The sequence below is a fragment of the Micropterus salmoides genome, unplaced genomic scaffold (assembly GCF_014851395.1).
Source record: "Micropterus salmoides isolate LMB-PRFRI ecotype aquatic unplaced genomic scaffold, ASM1485139v1 Ms_hic_scaffold_7, whole genome shotgun sequence".
NCBI lineage: Eukaryota > Metazoa > Chordata > Actinopteri > Centrarchiformes > Centrarchidae > Micropterus > Micropterus salmoides.
Window position 1 is genome coordinate 11,403,835 of NW_024044459.1, and position 21,436 is coordinate 11,425,270.

The 21,436-nt window shown below is 40.3% G+C and overlaps 1 protein-coding gene across 1 annotated transcript in view; it reads left to right on the forward strand.

Annotated features, from left to right (window-relative positions):
• Positions 1–21,436, forward strand: part of dapk1 (death-associated protein kinase 1) — a 98,631-nt gene that overhangs the window by 59,713 nt on the left and 17,482 nt on the right. The window contains 9 exon segments of the mRNA XM_038702844.1: positions 1,298–1,390; positions 3,399–3,518; positions 6,590–6,688; positions 7,768–7,866; positions 8,963–9,061; positions 9,172–9,369; positions 10,186–10,383; positions 15,283–15,381; positions 20,501–20,578. Coding sequence (XP_038558772.1) covers positions 1,298–1,390; positions 3,399–3,518; positions 6,590–6,688; positions 7,768–7,866; positions 8,963–9,061; positions 9,172–9,369; positions 10,186–10,383; positions 15,283–15,381; positions 20,501–20,578 — 1,083 coding nt within the window.

Here is a 21,436-nt window from a genome sequence, read left to right on the forward strand (position 1 = left end):
TGCAATTCAGCACATGAACATGGGGGCAGAATGTCAATCTGACCGGCAGGTCAGCAGCAATCTACACACCAACCCAGGTGGTGGCGATAGCAGTTGCTTTGCCAAATGCCATCTAATGCAAAAGAGGAAGAAGGTCAGCAGCAGACTTTAAAAAAGGAGATTTGTGGCGGGATGTTTACAATAAAACTCCTGGAGCTAGTCCGCAATTACCGAGATTGTTATGATGTCTCATAAAATCATAATCTGCTCTAGTGTCACTATGTTTGGTTTGTTTACGATGTGCAAATTCGGAAGTTGTCAGGGAATGTAATCTGGTGTCTGCGAGGGATGATCCGGCCCTGATCTGCCCCCTAGTGGATTCACGTTTAATCATCCAGGTACATGCAAAGGATGCAGGCAAGTGTGTGAACAATGCTGTTTGTGACGCCTACGCCTGTCTACGCCTACGCATTGTTAAAAAGCAAGTATGCAAGGGGCTTTAGCCCTTTTTCCTTTTTAGGTATACAAATAAATATATTTGTATCTTAACTTATTTTCTGGGTTACATCTGTCTGTGAAAGGGATAAATGCTGATTGCAAGTAGCTGTTAACCTCAACTCTAAAATTATTGACAAACACAAAGATCCCTTCTAGAGCTTAAAACTCCTCAAAAAGACATAAGATAATAAATTGCCCTATACCTGACTGCTTTTAGATCATACCATCAGGAATGCATTGTAGATTGTCTGTAGATAAAACAAATAGAAGACGTTTGGTCAGTTTACCTTGTGTATAGATTGAGGAAAAACACTACAGTGCTTTTTGAGCTGCTGTTGGATTTTGTCGGCCGGTTGCAGATAGGCCACTGCCACTAACCCTTGTGTATTTCCGCCATTTTCTTACATTATCATATTTTGTATTTTTATGTGTGTGGATGAATGTTTTGTGCACATTTGTGTATCCAAAGTTGAGGGACAAATAAAATATTACTGTATTGAAACTTAATTTAAGGATCAACAGAGTTTGCACCCACTCTGTACAGTACATTGCAACGTCCAATTTACCGATGCAAAGCAGGACATGGTCTAGAATCAAGTCACCTAATGGTATGAAGGACAGTGGGTTATCAACGAATCTATTACAATGAGTAAAGTAACTGAATTTAAACAGAGCAGAAAATTGCTTTATGTCTACACGTGCCTGCCAGTTCATGGTCCCCCTAAATACGACTTGACATTAACTTGTTCCAGAGCAGAAAACGGCTTTATGTCCAACTCATTCATGAACCAACATTCTTCTCTTTTTGTTTTTTTTTCAGCAATCCGTCCGACTTATCTCCTTATGCAACCGCCTGTCCCGCTCCTTCCTGTCCAGAAGCAACATAAGTGTGGCGCGCAGTGATGACACACTGGTAAGACCTGGAGATCTGCTTCTGTTTTGTATTTAGACTGGCAGCCATAACATCTGAACTAGTACAAAAAGACATTAAATTACAGGACAGCCAAGATCTTGATCCAGTTCATTCGAGTTGATTAGGTTTGAAGCTATTAACACCATCAAGGCTTTAAACTGCATTTGAGTAAAACATCTGCAACAAGAGAACGAATAGTTTTATCTCCGCATTATACCATATAATTTAATATAAGCCAAATAAACATAAATGACAGGAGACTGGAGACTTAATGAGTTTCAGATTTATTTTATCGAAGTGCATTTTCTCATTAGGACCCCAAACTCTCAGTTGCAGCTCTGGTATTTCTTACTCGACAATCTCTGTGAGAATCTTGAGCTCCCACATGTAATTGATCTGTTCCTCATTTCCCCACAGGTCAGGTGTTTGTAGAATTGTTGGAATTTCAGTGTGTGTAACCTTAAAACCAGGTTGAGCCTCAAGGAATGTGCCTCCAGAGAAGGAAACTCTTGTTAATGTACAATTCACTTTGTATGAGAGTTGTATGACGAGTGTGTTAGCTGAGAAAGTACCTATAGTATAGGGCTGCAATCAATGATTATTTTTTATCATTGAGTAATCGGCTATTCATATTTGATTGCTTAGTCTTTAAAATGTGCCAAAGTAGAGTTACAAAGTGGAAAGTATTTTTTATCACTGTGAATTCCTAGTTCAAAGGTCTCTTTTCCTGATCACCAGTTTGCATGTTGCCATTTCGATGAAACGAACCCCAAAGCTGTTGAACATTTTAAATGCTTTGTTATTTTAAAGCACAATCAGTGACTCAGTGATATTTCTTAGTTGCTATAGTTCTTCATATGTGACTTAACTAATTCAGGGTGAAATAAAAGGACAAAGAGTAGAGAATTGAAACCATTTGTGCTTGATAAATGGCTTAAAAGATAAATCATATCACACTTGTTGGCGATTATTTTATTGTCAACAGACGAATCAGTTGAAATTAATAGTAAGAGAAACTCACTCAGAAATTGATGACTGTGGTTAAGATGCCTCGGCAAAAAATATTGTAGCGTTAGCTTGCCAAGGTAAGCAAGCATATAAAGTTTAGCCACCTGAACAAATCACCTCAAAAATAACTTTCTTCCCAGTCTGTCTGAGACTTGTTGTAAATGCTTACTTAGGATTTTTTTTAGTCATAAGATCACACCTTTATTGTCCGGGTGCGAAACTTTTTCCTTGTTCCTTGTTTTAAAGTGATGTCATCCCCAAAACTTCATGTGTCACGTTAGGTGTCAGTATAGAAAGAAAGTCTTCACAGTCATCACAATGGATGTTTTCTTGTTTTGTAAGTAAGTGGTCACTTACCAGCAGACTGTTACCAGAAACCTACTCTGGAATTAGTACGCATAAAAGAGAAAATGAGGTAGACTGCTAAAACCTTTGCATTCTGTGTCATGAATTTCAATTTCCAGAAGGTAAAAATCCCAAATGACTGTGTGGATAGCGAAGTCCCAGAAGGCGGTTTGCTGTTTGAACATATCTGTGTTGTTTGTAGCTCTCTAAGGTGGTTTAGTCACGGCTCCCCCAGCAGGGAGGTTATGTTGAGGAATGTAGCTGGAGTGTCACGCTTGGCCGAACAAACGGCACATCAGCCTTGCCTTCCTCCCTCCCCCTCCCCTGCCCTCCTTCTTCCCTCCCTGCCTTCCTCCTCCTCTTCTCTTTGTGCAGCAGAGCGTCACAGCTGTTTGTGTGCCGTTCGGCTGATTCTGGCTGAAGGTCATTGGGTCACATGTCACAGACAGGGAGAAAAAAAGTCTTTGGTATATTTTGAACCTGAACTTCAGATGCAAAGACTGTTTGTTTGTTTCTGCGTGTAATCATGCATGAGGAAAAGATGAAAGAGAGACTTAGGGGGGCATGTGATAGAAAGAATTCATTGGATTAATGATCACATGAGTTGATCATCCTGTGAACAGTAGAAGGGTAACTGTCTTTCCCACCCGTCTAGGATGAGGAAGACTCTTTTGTGATGAAGGCCATCATCCACGCCATAAACGACGACAACGTGCCCGGTCTGCAGCATCTGCTCGGCTCCTTGAACAGTTACGACGTCAACCAGCCCAACAAGGTGACTAACCCAAAGATAATGTACAAAAATAATATTATATTCCTTTAGCCATGTTTTTTGAAATGTTGTATTAATTTAAAAGTGTAAAATGTTTCCAATTCCTTTTTTTTCTAATGAATCTAAACCTCCAATTCTCAGAAAATCAAACACACACAATTTTATGCCTAGAAAAGTATGCAGTCCACTTTCCCACTTACACAGACTACTTCAGCGTCATCACTAAGGCAGCTGATTGCTCACTGGTCTCCTAACCGTTTGTCAGGGAGTCCACATGTGCTGCCTCTTTTAGGGACTGAATGGGAGTCCCTGATCATAAGATCAAGAAGCGAATTTTGTGTAGCTCGTGATTTATTTTAAGTCCATGCTTAATTTTCAAAGATGGCACACAAGGAATCAGAAGGAGTTTTATTGCCAAGGAATTTGCTTTGGTGCTACACGCAGACAGACATACAGCTGACATAAATAGATGTAGAAATATATAAATTTGTAATAAACATATGCAAGTTATATAAGAATAACAGAAGAATAGAGAAAAATAATACAACTGACAATATAAAAAAATAAAAATAACAATGGAACAACAACAATTTACATTAACAGCAAATTAACAACAAATATAAGTCAGGTTCGTGCATGATATGACATGAAGTGATATTTACATGTGCAGAGACGATTGTATTATTAGAAAGAGGGGAGTGTCAGTGGGGGGCCCGGGCTTTGTTGTTGAGGCTAGCTGCAGACGAGTAGAAGCTGTTTTTGTGGCGAAAGGTTTTGGTCCTGATGGACCGCAACCTCCTGCCAGAGGGGAGGGTCTGAAACAGTTTGTGACCGGGGTGGGAGGAGTCAGCTACAATCTTTCCTGTTCGCCTCAGAGTCCTGGAGGCGTACAGGTCCTGAGAGATGGAAAATTGCAGCCAATCGAATGATACGCTGCAGCCTGCCCTTGTCTCTGGCAGAGGCAGCAGCGTACCAGATGGTGATGGAGGAGGTGAGGGATGGACTCAGTGATGGTGGTGTAGAAGTGCACCATCATTGTCTTTGGCAGGCTGAACTTCCTCAGCTGCTGCAGGAAGTACATCCTCTGCTGGGCCTTCCTGGTGAGGGAGGTGATGTTCAGCTCCCACTTGAGGTCCTGGGAGATGATGGTGCCCAGAAAGCGGAAGGAGTCCACAGTGGCGAAGGGGGAGTCACTCAGGATGATGGGGGAGGGTGGGGCTGGGCTCTTCCTGAAGTCCATGACCATCTCCACGGTCTGTAGTCGTTTAGTCCCGTGGTTCTTGGTGTTTTGGGAACAGGGATGATGGAGGCTTTGAAGCAGGCTGGCACATGGTATGTCTCCAGTGAGGTGTTAAAAATGTCTGTGAACACCGGAGACAGCTGATCAGCACAGTGCTTCAGGGTGGATGGGGAGACAGAGTCCGGCCCTGCTGCTTTGCGAGGTTTCTGTCTCCTGAACAGTCTGACCTCTCCAGGATGGTAAGAGAGGGGGAGGAGGTGGGGGTTGATGGTGAACTGTGGCCGGTCTGTCGTCTGACGGGGGATGGTATCATGTCTGTTCCATTGTCTTTCAAAGCGACAGTAAAACTGGTTCAACTCGTTGGCAAGGCGTGAGTCGTTTAACATGGAAAACAGGAAAACATTTTGGTCATTCCAGAGATCTGTTGCAGTCTTGAGTATGTGCGTGTATGAATTTTGAGACTGAGATGAAGATAAATGACGAGTATTTCTGTGGTGTGTGTGTGTGTGTGTGTGTGTTTTTTAGATTTTTTTATAATTATATTTAAAGCTATAACCAGTGGATCAGACACTAGATTTTCTGAAACCCAAGTCAAAACAGAAAAAACTAACCTCTAGACAGAGATTTAAATATTTCTACAAACTCTTATGACATAATATTACTTGCAAAGAGAAGGTGTCATGCAGGAAAGTCAAATACTTTCACAGTTGTTTTTGCCCATATAACTCAAAAATGGTCTCCAAATCTAGATTTTCCACTTGAGCCAGTTCTGTCATAGCAGATTTTTGTCCGATGTAGGGAAGAGGTCATTTAGTTCAAACACTGTAACAGGCAACTATCCTAAACAGAAGATCTTTGTGTGCATTAAAAAGCAACAAATCAGCTTCTCAACAGCCAGAAGAAAAACAATTGGGCATCTACATCTAACCCAATGTGCCTGTCATACATTAAAAAATATATATACTGGATGACATGTGAATGGATAACAGACATAGATGTTTTGAGGTGGAGGACAGCGCTGAAATAGGCCGCACAAATCAAAGAATTGGGACTTCTTAAAGTTGAAATGTTAATTAAGCTTACTTAGTTCTTATTTATATTATAGGTAAAAAGGACTCACAGCTACATACATTTTACAAGAGAGAGAGTTATGAAGTGCAGAGGGGAGCCAAACAGTTAGTTTGTTTTTATACCCAACATCCTGATTGTCAGGTACATATCCAGACTTAACAACTCCCTCCTCTTCATTCTGCTTGCAATTTCAGTGGAGAAGAGACACGGTTTGTTGACAGCTGATGGGCGATGGGAGACGTGATGTTATTAAAGTCAGTGAAGTGTAGAGGAAAAAGAGAGAAATTGGAAGGAGGAGAATGAGATATGAGAATATAGCAATATGGAGAGGAGAAAGACACTACTGTTAGTGACAGAGAGCTTGAGAGGTTTATAAAGACTGTAAAACTGTAAAAGGGCAAAAGAAAAAAACTTTTTTTTACTACGTGTAAGCTCAGGAACTGGTTTAGTAAAGGTCATCTTGTCAATTTCTTCCATCCCATTTCCTTCTTTTCCCTCAGCTTGTATTTCTTTCTCCATGCAGACACATAAGAAGTCGATGCTGTCAAAAACCTGAGCTACATCCGTTTAAATTAATTTCCTGTATGCCTGAACTTCTGAAGAACCTGTGGGAGAAAATCAGCCTTTTTCCCCATATTTTTATGTGTAATTACGTGCTATCAGATTGAAGTTTACAGCTCCACCTTTAGCTCACATTAAAGATAGATAAACACATCATGGTCACTGAAAACTGAAATTAACTCTGTGTACGTGTACATTGCAGCACGGGACTCCTCCCCTTCTGATTGCAGCCGGCTGCGGCAACATTCAGATCATTGAGGTGCTGATGAGAAAAGGTGCAGAGATCCAGGCCCATGACAAGGTGAAGACTCAACTGTTTGGTGTGATCATTGTGGGTGTGGAGTTTAATAGATATGCATTAAAGGCGTAAGAGCTGCAGTAATGAACGCAGAAGAATGTGACAAACTGGCATTTAGATTATGATGGGGGCTATCTACAGTATAAATGTACCTGTGAACTCAAAGTACTGTAGAGAATATCAAATGCTACTATGATAATGTTTTAAATGGTCCTTTTAGATAGATAGATACTGGATCCTTCCATTAATCCGTCTATCTATATGCAGAACAGCTTCAAAATACTTTTTTACATTTACATTTTTGCTAAATAAATATAAAAAACTGAATTTTTACATAAATGAAATATACTTGAACATGGCTGTCACCGTTTTTCGGTTTTTACTTAAAATCATAAGTGGCTGGGAAATCCTTCAGTATTATGGTCATTCAACTCGATATAATCATATTGTAATTATATTAGAATATAGAGTTATCATTTTACAAAATGATGTTGCTTTAATTCATTATTCCAAGTGATTTGTAATAGCGAAATAACAGTGTTTTGTACACACTGGAGGTAGGTCTGCAACTAGCGATTATTTTCATTATTGAATAATCTGCTGATTCTCTCAAATAATTGATTTGTTGCTAAAATGCCAAGACACAAATAAAAATATCACAAGTTACTAGTCCAAAAACAAAGACTACTTGACGGGCTTTAAATAAATCTTCCCTGGTTGGTCAAATTGTCATCTGGTTTGTACAGTCACTTTTCTATCTTCAACAAGTGACAAAACAAAAGGTGGAATTAAGTACAAACTGGCAACAAGCCAGCACTTGTTAGACTCACCAATCTCACGTTCAACAACAACAAGTTAGCTAGTGCAGCTCTAATTTGTTGAGAATAGTTTAACTGTAAAGGCTGGTTGATGCTTGCACATCCTCAACGTGATTCCAAGGTCTTTGTCAGATGTACTATGCTGTGCAGTATTTAGAAGGACATGTTCATATCATGTGGCAGCAGACACACTCCCAGAGAGCGTGATTTTATAGTAAAGGTCAGGGATGAATCCTGGAATTTTCTTCTCTCTTAAACCTCCAGAGTGGAGCCAACGCTATCTACTACGCGGCGAGACACGGACATGTCGAGACCCTGAAATTCCTCCATGAAAAGAAATGCCCTCTGGATGTCCAAGATAAGGTGAATCAAGTGCCTCTTTTTCACTCTCATAGTGCTTCACCCTCAATCACACAAACCAACATACAGAGGTGCAGAAACACACGCACATACATAGTACTGCTCACCACACACGGTTATCTATCAGTAGTTACTAACACACACTCCTACCCATGAAACCTCATGAGAAGCGTTACTTTGATTCCCCTAAATGTCCAGATAAGCACTCACACATTCACGCTCACCACAGCACGCACCTGGGGAGAAAACCAGTTACTCTGGCACTTTATCAGCTTATTTGCTGTTGCTATAGAAACAGGTCTTGCTGAGAAAGATTTTGTGAGTGTGTGCGTGCGCGCGCGTGTATGCAATCACAGAGCTCGCTTGGGCAGATGAAATCCCAAAAGCATTTTCCGAACTCTTCAATCATTTTACCCGCTGGTGGTGTCCTCTTCTGTCAGTGAACAGTGACACAGAGTCCTCTTCCACCAGACCAGAGCTAATCTGCACTCCAGGCACTTTCCTGATTATTATCTAGTTCCTGTCCAAAGATCATTAAAGTTTCATCTTACTTTATTACACTGGAACCCTGAAATCACAAGCTGAGGTGTCTGTGTGGAACCATGTAATTATCTTGTGAGAAAGTGAAAGACCTTTTCAACACCTTTTTAACAAGGTGAATATTTTCTCCTACCTGTGTTTTTATGTAATTCCTCTAATAAATAGATCAGTAAAGGTTTTTGTTCCTCATCATAAATCTATTAGATTATATTTTAAGCAGTTCACTTTCCCACCTACACTAAGCAGTTTCTCTGCTAATGGGCTTCTGCTCTGACTGGCAGCCATTAAGTTTAAGCTGACGGATCGATTTCTAACGAGTCTGATGTCTGAACACACGGGGCAGTAAATTCAGAACACCTTGTTTAAGTAGACATGTTGGAAAGTTGCTGACTCAACTGAAATACCATGACTAACAGGACTTTACTAGCATGTCATTTGCTGTAAGAAAATGTCCACATGAAATAAAAAAAAATTAGATGCCGTAAGAATAATTTCTTTCAAGTTGTGGTTGACAAAATCATCGTACTGTGTATTTGAACTGCTTTGTTGTCTCCTCCAGTCTGGAGAGACTGCTCTTCACGTGGCGGCTCGCTATGGCAACGTGGACGTGGTAAGCTACCTGTGTAGCATCCGGGCCAACCCAGACCTATCTGACAGGGTAAGCGAATGCACACATTCAAATGCCCCTTGTGTTTTTTAGAGAGACCTCTTTTCAACCAAACTTTGACCCAGGTTAAATTCTTTTGAATTCTACGTTTCTAATTTCAGGAGCAGGAGACCCCGCTGCATTGCGCTGCATGGCACGGATACTCGCCTGTGGCCCGAGCACTCTGCCAGGCAGGCTGCCATGTGGACGCAAAGAACCGTGAGGGGGAGAGTCCTCTGCTGACAGCATCTGCTCGGGGTTTTGTGGACATTGTGGAGTGCCTGGTGGAGCACAAGGCCAATCTAGAAGCGACTGACAAGGTGATCGGCCCTGAACACTTCAGCTCAGCAGCACTTTAAACGGATGCAATAAATGTTTTGGCATAACATAACTGACTCCAAACATTGTTTTAAAATCTATGCAAATACAATAACACAGTTTTCTTGTTGTTTTCATTGAGTTCATTTTATTTATTCAGGTCAGGAATCCTTTTTACAGCAGGGTTTTTTTTCCAACCCTCCTGCTTGAATGTCTCTAGTCCAACAACAGTGTCCTCCCTTTCGTTTGTTCCCATCTCTGACATAGATGGATAGATACCTATATTAATTCCCGGAGGGTAAACCATTGTGGTCACCTCTGCACAGGGAAAAACAAATGGAAAAAAACAAGTCAGACGGGTTAGAAGGAAATAATGAAAGACACACAGTACTAAGACTACAAAACACTATCACATCCCCAGAGGACATTATGGCCTCAAGAGCACTTCTAGCAAAGTTAAAAGGCAGTAACAGGGCTTCCTGGTGGCCAAGGCGTTTAATATGCTGACTATGTGACCAACATCCCGAGTCTGCCTGGGAACCTTTGTTACATGTCATTCCCCTGCTTGTTTCCTGACTCTCTTTCCTGTGTGCTATCTAATAAAGGTTGTAAAAGTTGTGTGTGTATATATATAATGAAAACCTAAGGGCCTCTTTCACCTATCAGGACATCAGACTGATTGACTGCCTACATGTCTGCAGTGCCCTGACCCTGCTGTTAGTTTCACATGAACCTGAACAAACACACAAATGTGCAAAAAGCAGCGACATTCACTGAAGTGAGGATTTACATCATGTTCTGTGTGTGTCTCTCTCCAGGACGGCCACACAGCCCTCCACCTGGCCGTACGGAGGTGTCAGGTTGAAGTAGTCCGCTGCCTCCTCAGACACCACTGCCACCTGGACCAGCAGGATCGCCATGGCAACACGCCACTGCACATCGCCTGTAAGGACGGAAACCTGCCCATCGTCACGGCGATCTGCAGCGCCAAGGCCAGCCTTGACCTCCCCAACAAGGTGAGTTGTTTTGGTTAGGTCACTAAAATTAGAAATAAAACCACTTACCTCTTGTGGTATCTAGTCAGGTTTTGAGATATCCAACTCTAAAATGTCTGCCTTCACCCCAAACTCCACAGATAACTATTTCCTTGGTAGAAAGAAGAAAACTGTTGACAGTGAAGTTTTTGGATTATCCAGACTAACGGGAACACTCGATACATTAAATCCCACTCACCTCCATTGTATATTGTATTGTATTGGGCTTTCAGGCCCAAATGTAAGAGGTGGATATCTCAAAACTGGAACAAATGAAACAAAACTGTCTGACTACATTCCACTGAAGATGAGATATTTTGACAGGCATTTTTATCAAAAGCGACTAACTTGTGGGAAATTAAATATAACTGTAGGTTTTTCCAGATGCTCCTTAGGTGCTTCTGGGTCTAATATAATAACAAACACTGCGTATAGCATTAAGAACCAAATTAAAAGTTATTTATTTTTATGACTCACCAACACACAATTTTTACAGGCAATATTTCTCAATAAAAAATGTGTCCCTCGACCTCAAACAGACAAACTATTCAGCCAGAGTGCGTGTATATGTGTGGTGTTGGCATGTCTTACATCCAGATGTTAATTTTTGAGAACTGTAATGACACTAATAACATTAGCATTTAAATGTTACAATTTTAAAAAGTTTCTTACATAATCTCAGCTGTTGTTTTTAGCTGCCAGCCGCACACAAACAGCATTATGTGATGCATTTCACCACTTTGATGTGTCGAAATTGTTGAGATTGTAAAAGCATTTTAAGCAGCCAGACCAGGGTACAGTATTATGGCCAAAGGTACGTACACTACTATTAATTATACTCTATATATATAGAGAGAGAATTTTTCAATTCTACAGTGGGTACGGAAAGTATTCAGACCCCTTTAAATTTTTCACTCTTTGTTTCATTGCAGCCATTTTCCAAAAATCAAAAAAGTTCATTTTATTTCTCAGTAATGTACACTCAGCACCCCATCTTGACAGAAAAAAACAGAAATGTAGAAATTTTTGCAAATTTATTAAAAAAGAAAAACTGAAATATCACATGGTCATAAGTATTCAGACCCTTTGCTCAGTATTTAGTAGAAGCACCCTTTTGATCTAATACAGCCATGAGTCGTTTTGGGAAAGATGCAACAAGTTTTTCACATCTGGATTTGGGTATCCTCTGCCATTCCTCCTTGCAGATCCTCTCCAGTTCTGTCAGGTTGGATGGTAAACGTTGGTGGACAGCCATTTTCAGGTCTCTCCAGAGATGCTCAATTGGGTTTAAGTCAGGGCTCTGGCTGGGCCATTCAAGAACAGCCACGGAGTTGTTGTGAAGCCACTCCTTCGTTATTTTAGCGGTGTGCTTAGGGTCATTGTCTTGTTGGAAGGTAAACCTTCGGCCCAGTCTGAGGTCCAGAGCACTCTGGAAAAGGTTTTCGTCCAGGATATCCCTGTACTTGGCCGCATTCATCTTTCCCTCGATTGCAACCAGTCGTCCTGTCCCTGCAGCTGAAAAACATCCCCACAGCATGATGCTGCCACCACCGTGCTTCACTGTTGAGACTGTATTGGACAGGTGATGAGCAGTGCCTGGTTTTCTCCACACATACCGCTTAGAATTCAGGCCAAAAAGTTCAATCTTGGTCTCATCAGACCAGAGGATCTTATTTATCACCATCTTGGAGTCCTTCAGGTGTTTTTTAGCAAACTCCATGCAGGCTTTCATGTGTCTTGCACTGAGGAGAGGCTTCCGTCGGGCCACTCTGCCATAAAGCCCCGACTGGTGGATTGCTGCAGTGATGGTTGACTTACTACAACTTTCTCCCATCTCCCGACTGCATCTCTGGAGCTCAGCCACAGTGACCTTTGGGTTCTTCTTTACCTCTCTCACCAAGGCTCTTCTCCCCCGATAGCTCAGTTTGGCCGGACGGCCAGCTCTAGGAAGGGTTCTGGTCGTCCCAAACGTCTTCCATTTGAGGATTATGGAGGCCACTGTGCTCTTAGTGCGGCAGAAATTTTTTTGTAACCTTGGCCAGATCTGTGCCTTGCCACAATTCTGTCTCTGAGCTCTTCAGGCAGTTCCTTTGACCTCATGATTCTCATTTGCTCTGACATGCACTGTGAGCTGTAAGGTCTTATATAGACAGGTGTGTGGCTTTCCTAATCAAGTCCAATCAGTATAATCAAACACAGCTGGACTCAAATGAAGGTGTAGAACCATCTCAAGGATGATCAGAAGAAATAGACAGCACCTGAGTTAAATATGAGTGTCACGGCAAAGGGTCTGAATACTTATGACCATGTGATATTTCAGTTTTTCTTTTTTAATAAATTTGCAAAAATTTCTACATTTCTGTTTTTTTCTGTCAAGATGGGGTGCTGAGTGTACATTACTGAGAAATAAAATGAACTTTTTTGATTTTTGGAAAATGGCTGCAATGAAACAAAGAGTGAAAAATTTAAAGGGGTCTGAATACTTTCCGTACCCACTGTATCTTCTTTGTGAAAGAAGGTTGTATTACATGTTGTTTTCATGAATTTGTGCTTATTCAGATCTGATGTAATGACTTTAAAACAGTTGTTTTTTTTAAAATAAGGATTCTTTTGTTGCCCTGACACAAAAGGGAGAATAAAGAACAACAACAAAAAACGTTGGCCAAATTGAATTTCACAATTGGTGCATCCCATTTTTTCATGTTTTGGTTGAGGTTCCACTTTTTACAGGGAAATGTGAAGGCTGCAGCGTACAATGGTATTTCAGATGGCAACAAAATAGGGTTCTTTCAACTTTGTGGTAACAGTTTGGGGATCCTTTCCTGTTTCTACTTGACCCCACATAAAGAAGTTATTTTCCCAGATTGATGTGGAGGAAATTGACGACTTCAACTCAATCCTACACCTTTAGGATGAACTTGAACGCCAGCTTATTGCCCAACATCAACTTTAGTCCTTTTTATGCTCTTGTGTCCCGATGGGAGCAAATATATGCAACCAAGTTCCCAAATCTTGAGAAAAGAGTGGAGACTGGTATAGCTGCAGATTATTGCCCATAATTTAGAAATGTGATCTTTTATATATTGCGTATGGCTTCAATGCTCATGTGTCCACATACTTTTGACCATGTAGCTGTTCCGTCCAAGCTAAACTAGGGCTAATCACAGGCCAAACAGAGGGATAAATAAACACAGACAGCAAACATATTACAGGGATTAAAAGGATTTCTGTTTGTAAAAATATGCTGCCTACATTGCTGTGTGATCTAATCTAATCAAGACTGAGCTCATAAATCTGCCATTCAGTACATTCCTTGTAAAAATATTTAACGTCTGTCTACCTATTGTGGTAGTAGTTGAAACTCAGTACGCATTTAACATAATTTTGATTTACTGTGAGGATTTTATCTGGTCTGAAAATGTTCTTTGTTTTAATATCTGTTAACTGGTCCTTTAAGGGAGTGCTCACATACCTGGTTTATATTTGACTGAAGATCCCATCTTGCTTTGCCTCTCTGCCAGGCACGACTGCCCACACATGTTTCTGTCTTTGGTGATTTCACATTCTATTTTGACACCATGTTAATGTATTCTGCGATGGGATTGCTTTCCACAGACTTTTTCGCAGTGTAGTTCAGGGAAGTGATGTGTATCCGGAGCAGGCAGCACTGCCGGAGAAGTTGTGATTTATTCATTATTTTCAGGATGTGTTTTTTGTAGTTTTTTTTTTTTTTTTCTTATCTAAAGCAGCACATCACACATTACTGAGGCTGTGCCTGTGTTTGACTTCACTGTCAGCTGTGACACAGGAGAAAAATGAGACGGGTGGAACTGAAATTGTATCCTGTTCTGTTTACAGCAGAATAGAAAAAGTTGTGACAAATGGGAATTGATTGAAATGCTGCTTTCAAACGTGCTTATTTAGTTGTGGGTGTTGATATTTTTAAAAGCTTTTCTTTTATCTTTTGGCAGAGAAAACCTTTTTTGGTACAATTCAAATGGTTATTAAAAAAAACTGCTAAGATGAGTCTGTCTGTATTTCGGGCTTACTATATATTGTGGTGAAAAATAGTGATGTAATAACACACTGCCAACAGTTTTTATTAATGTCATTATAACTGTCTCAGGGCGACCGCAGCAGGTCCAGCAAGTAGAGTCCTTGTCTGTATACCACTAGCCATGCTAACTGCAGCCAGTCAGCCAGCTGAAGCATGACCACGTGGGTGCTGAGTTTAGTTGTAACTTTAAGCATGTAGTTGCCCGAGTCCTTATCGCTGCGGCCTGGCTTTGAGTCTAGCCCGCAGCCCTCCCGCATTTGTCAGCCTCTACTACCCATGTCCACAAAGTTACACATTTGTACAAGCTGACAAACGAGAACACATCAGATGCAGAACAGACCAAACCTGTGTAGTATAAACAGAACCGTGTGTGCGTTCAGTGTCCTAGTTCAGGGACGGATAAGCCAAAATTTAAACTGCAGCAACTGAAGTATCCCTCGCATGGACGTTTTGAGGAGCTAACTTTTATCATTTATACCACGCTGACCCTCGCAGACATGTAGAAGCGGACGGTAACAAAACAGAAATGTGTCCAGCCCTTAAGTTAGACCAGGCATTTTTCTCCCAGCCATGTCTCATCCTGCGGGATCTTTATCATGTTATTTTCCAACTGATATAAAACTTAAATTAATCAACTGAGTAACCTCCTGGTCAATTTCAAGCTTCAACATTTTTTTACATTCCCCTGTAGATTTCAAACCAAAAACGCTGAATGTTGACGCCAACGTTCACTTTGTCCAATACTTTATGGGTGCTTTTGTTGTCTGGTGTCACCTGGTGTTGACTGAAACTCTTCTTTCATGTGCTTTCTGTTTTTTATCTAGTATGGCAGAACTCCACTACACCTGGCTGCTAACAACGGGAGCCTTGAGGTTGTCCGTCATCTCTGCCTGGCTGGAGCAAACATTGACGCGGTCACCAACGTAAGTCACTGCACAGCTTTCTTCTCTCTGTTTCCATTCAATTTACAGTAGCATTAGCTTAACACGTCATTATGCATTATGGCGAGAATTTATCTCAGGCACTGCAGGTAATTGTGGAAGCAATTTTCTTTAGTGGCATTTTGATTAATTAAACTGTATTGACTGGTTTATATATGAACACTGCTGCTCTCAGTAGAGCTGAATGCATTAGTATGTAGAGGGGATTTGCCACCATGGCAGATTGTATCATACGTGTCCTCTGAGGGATGTTGGCGTGGTTCAATGAAATGGTTTGTAACAACATACGTCATATAGCTTATACAGTATGCAAACTGAATCTATCTCGGTCTCTGTTTGTTCAAATAATGGCTTATTTGCTGGTGAGTTGTTAATTTTCTGCTTGAGCTGCAGAGCAAGTCTCAATGCTCACTTATTTTACACACAAACTTAACAGTAGAAAAGCTGATGGCAGCCTTTAAACTCAAACTGGATTTAATCTGCAGAAATTCATTATTAGAACCGCCTTCCTGAGCTGCACCACCTTTTCTCCACAATCTCTGCCCCGGTGGGTTTAAAGCTTAAAAATCTTCCTGCTTTTTTTATTATTGAAATTGATTTAACCTCTTCAACTCCGATACTTTTTATACATATTTTGGTGTAATTCAGGCAAGAATATTTTGTGTTTTTCTCACTCCATGGGGAGTGAAAGTAAACTTCTGAATGTCTGAACAAAGCTGAGATGTATAACGTGCTGCTCCATTGATGATTGATACCCACCAGTAAGAGTGACGGGGTGGAAGATTTCCTAATAATTAAATAATAAATAATAAAAACGTTAGCTGAAAAGTGTAGAACTTGGTTCCAATTATAGCTTAAAGAGACAAAGTTCTGGTCTTGGAGTTTAGTTGAGTTTTTAAGGGCATTTGGATTTTCAGGGGAATTTCCTTGAGTTTTATGATTATGTAAATCTATTATACACTTATTTTATGCTTGCAAATTTCATATTTTTAGATGTTCAGTCAACCTGCTGTGCACTGATTAAGTAGCAGTACATTTGCATTAATTAATAAGAGGTTTTGATCACTGTCATGTCCCCCTATAATTAGCACCAAATTATTGGGCAATCATTACGAAATTATGGACCTGTAAAATTAAGCGTAGCCACCTTTGGATTTAATTTCAGGTCAAAAACATTAAGAACATATATTTTAAATTCAGTATGTCCACTTTACTTAGTAGCATTTGTCTTGATATTTCATTAAATTTTAAATGAACTCTCCTAATCAAAATTCACAGTGGATTTATTTTGTAGGGTCAAAATAAAAACACTCACGTTCATGTGGTCTGTCTTTTATTATAATGTACAATGAAGTAGTAAATTAGTTGTCAAGCATCCTAAAGAAAACTCTTATCTTTCATGACTTGATTGATTTGTTTCTGCAGAGTCTGAACAGCAGGTAGGGCGTTGAGGGCTCCGACAGCCGCAGGCTAAGAGCTTTTAACCGTTCAGGATCAAATAGAGAGTAGACTCGGTACGAGACGTCAGAGACCTGATTCACTTTTCATTCATTTCATCACAGTGCGAGTGTTTGACCTCTGAGATGGGTAGGAGTTCATGTCCAGTGATTTTTAGAAGCTATACATAAAACACCTTTTCCGCTGAGCCATGTTTTCCCTCTGCTGTAATGGAGAATTTAATCGTGTTCATAACTTCCGCTCTGTCAGATATTTCTCCAGGCTTTTTTTTACAACCTTCCAAATCATGAGCACGTAGACTATTCTGGATCTGTGTCAGGGCCGATATTGACCTTAGTAAGCTGATCTAGTATCTGACCACTCCACCTTAAATTCAGTTTCTATGTGTTACATTCATTAAGTTACAGTGGGCTGTGGATTCAGTTTGTCAGGAAACTGTGGCATAAAAATGATTTTGATGAATTCCATGCAGTGAGGGAGTGAAGTGATTGATAGATTAGTCGATCAACACAAATATTTGGATTATTGATCAATCAGAATTCCTGTAAAAATTATTTCACTCTGATCTGGTGAGTAAATATATTTTCCATATGCTTTAATTCAGATGTCTGTGAAGGTTCTCAGTCATCCAAGGAAGGTTAAACTCAAAGACGTTTCGCCTTTCATCCGAGAGGCTATTTCAGTTCTGAACTTGGATTGAATTCCTACAATCAGATATTAGAAGGAATATAACTAACATTTTAAAAATTAAACAGAGGCTCCACTCCACTGTCAGTCCCACACTGAGGTTTCTTTTTCTCTCTCTGCATTATCTAGCTGTTAATATTGTATGCCAGCTGATGTGCTATGCATGTTTAATCTGTAAAGCGCATATTGAGATGTTTAATTCATTGTTCAGTCAGTGGTTTGTTATGGAGCAGCTGAGGGAGGATACAGTCAGCCCAAGGCTCGATTTCTACAATTTTCTTTGTTTTAGCGTGATACTGGATGGTGAAAGAATACATTTGTGTTTTTAGTTTGAATGTATTTTTCAGCCCCATATGTCATCATCTCTCTGGCTTCAGTTTTGCCCTGTTGCTTGTTGCTCTACCTTGTATATAAACAACACAGAGACCTTTGGACAAACCGATATTTAATCTAAAACAGAGATACTATAGATGATCTAATATTCATCTCCAGTTTTAGGGCAAACACACCACCAGACGTTCACATCATCTGTCAGTTGCCAAGCAGCGATAGTAATAGTCGTAACACCCTGCCATCTGTAGAAGCGAGTCCCGTGAATTTGCTCACATAAGTAATTCCCACTAAGCGGTTGATTTTTGGTTAGAGCTGCACTTCATTCACGCTCACATTTCTGACATTTAGCTGATCCATACAACTTAAAGGTCAGTGTTCTCCTGCTCTTATAATATTATGTGACCTTATCAGAGAGGCACTCTAGAGAAAAAAATACTAAAAGTAAGAAGCTAGGGGCGTCCCGGTAGCTCACCTGGTAGAGCGCGTGCCATCAAGTCCTTAATGCAGCGACCCGGGTTCAATTCCCCTTTCTCTCTCTCCCACTTTTCCTGTCTTTCTCTGCAGCTGTCACTATCCAGCAAAAATACCCAAAAGACGAATAAAAAAACCAACAACAAAGAAGCCAGAAAATGAATTTGTAAGGCTTCATATTAAAACTGCATTCTTTATTCTTAAAAGTCTTCTTAATTGATTATTTAAGAATAAACAATCAGTAATCGGTATAGTGGCCATTTTACCAGGCTCTAACTGTTAGTCTGCAAAGTATATTAGTTTTGACTCATGTTCCACTGAATTAAATACAACTTCTTCTCCTAATTGGCAATAAAGCTGTTTCTCATCTGATTCTTTTGAAACCCTAACAATGTTCCTACTTTCAAGACATTATTATATGTTCTATCTCAATATCACACACTCAAAAACTTACTTTGATCCAAAGCTTTGCTGACTTCTCTGCGTCTTACTAAAAAATGCTTTATGGCAATGTCACCTGTCATAAATCACAAATACACCTGTATTTTAGCAATTTATAACCAGAATAATAGCAAATGGAAACATTGCACTGATATTAATGCAAAACATTTGACCTAATATAGATATGTGTTGAAGTGGCTTTTACAATCAGTATCTTTTCATAACAAACCTTGTTGAACATCCTTTGCCGTAATGGTGTGTGAAAGTAGGAAGCGCTCTGTGGGCGTTTCAGGCTGTCGGTGCAGTTTTTCCCTGTGGAGCAGCAGCCAGAGCCGGACAGTGACAGATGGCTGCGTTAGTGAAAGAAACATGAAACTTGTCGGATCCGTGGTGTTTCTGTGTCAGTGTGTTCAGGGGAAAATGGGAAGAGTAACAAATTAGGGCAGTTCTAGAGCTGGATGGAGTGAAAGATTGAGAGGGCACGTATTGTAAGTGTGTGTGTGTGTGTGTGTGTGTGTGTGTGTGGACAGTCTCTGCAGCTATAGTTAATCTACTGGAATCAGCTGTGAGAGCGCAGTGCTTAAAGGGGAACTCCACCAATTTTACAGTTACAGTACCTACAGACTGTTTCCAGGTGTTCTACTGCACATGAGAAAAAAGTTGTATTAAGCCATTTGGGGACACAAAATCTGGTCAATTGACTCAAGTGTTGTCACTTCACAGCGTTGGGTTGGCACTGAAGACTAAAAGTTTAAAAATTAGGCACCCTATCCAGGTTTTATTACATGCCCCCTCCTCATCTCTACAACGCCCATGTTGAGTTGCATTGTGAGCAATGAAGGTGTCAGATTTTGAGAAGGAAGAAGAAAGTGTGGAATAAAAAAGTGGATATTTCAAGTTCTGCAGCATCAATTTCAATCCTTTTTTTTAACTGTCTGTAGTGAGCCTGACAATGCCGTTCTTTTTACATATGTAATAACTAGGCATCAGAAAGCCTTGGTGTGATGTCATTAGAGGTCATTTCAGTCTGGAAATTCACCATGTGTTCGCTTCATGTATCCACAATTAGATTAGTGTTTTAATTCCGTCACCTACACTGTCCTCACTGAGAAAACTATGCAGGTAGCACAGGAAACAATGATCGTCCTGTACAGCAACGAACACCTCGCAGTAGTGGCTAAAAATGGAGAATTCTCAGAAGATAGAGAAAGAGAAAAGTTAGAAAGACCTGTTTATGTCTCCTGTTTTTCTGGTTGTCTTTTAAGTCTCTTGGAAAAATAAGTGATCAATATCTCCTCTTGTGATTTGGCGAACTGATACACAGTTCACACACAACACCTAAGATAAGTATCCTAAGATACAGTAAATCCAAAGTTCCAGTAGCAGTGTGTTTCTGCTGGAGCGAAACACAAAGGTGTAGTGAAAAGATGACTATACTAGGACTATACTACCAGCTGTGCTGCACTTTGTTCATAAAGCCAATCAGACAGCTGAGAGGCAGGAGCAGGTTAGTCAGCGCTGCGTGAATTGCCTTGTTTTAAAATGACAAGCTTAAAAACCTGCAATGTTAGGCTGCCTAAATGAAATGTCAAGAAAAATATGGATTAAAAACACTGGAGTGCAAATGCACAACAAATGGTAAGGGATTATCTGTTTGCTCAAGATTACTCATGCATATATTTATCCCTTTCATTTTCTCATTTTCTTCCAGGATGGAAAGACGGCAGAGGATTTGGCTAATACTGATCACCATGAACCCATCGTTTCTTTGTTGGGCAAGCTTAAAAAGGTACGCACACACACACCTCCCAATAAACGTGACAAGTTAAACCCGTGGTTTCTTCATTATGTCGCTATTCCAAAGTACTGAACGGGAAAGAAAAGACCTAAACTCTGTATGATGCAAAACCAGGTTTGACAAACACTGCTCACACTGGGTCTATTTCAGTTCAGACATGTGGGGAGAGAGACGTCTGCATCAGGAAGGTGTTAGATTTGAGCATCCCACCATTTTTAGAACTTGTGGCAGCACTTTGCTCCACACAAAGAGGTAGAATAAATTATTAAGTACCATATGAAATATTTGTAGCTCCTTTATCTAACAGGTTTTTATCTTGAGAAAAATAATACTATTCATCTTTATTTTAGTTTTGAGCCAATATTTATGACAATAACACAACTAGTAGCTTATAGAACTTGTTTTATCAAGAGTGACAAAGTATATTGAAAGACTGGCTGCGCTTCAGTATCTTCAGCAGGACAGGTTATATACCACCTTCAAGCTAGATGACTTTCTAAACTGGTTGGTTCCAGAGGTGTTTGGGGAGTTCTGTCCCGTGTTCCCAGTCTGACTCGAGTCACATCCACCAGAGCCTTGTTTTTTGCTTTTTACCTAAAGCTAAATGTTACCGACTTCTCTTCTAATCCATTTTTCCAGAAAACCTGCTGAGATTCAGTGCAGAGAGTGAAAACATGACAGCAGCAACTGTGAAAACAGTCATCCTCTGCATATGCTGGGCTAATTTAAGACACTGTAGCACATCGATGCCAGTTTTGACAAAAAGGCTGACTTACCAAGTGCCCAGAGAGAAATAAATACAGTCCTGCTCCTCTAACTTTAAAAGAGTACACATTGAGTTCACCATAA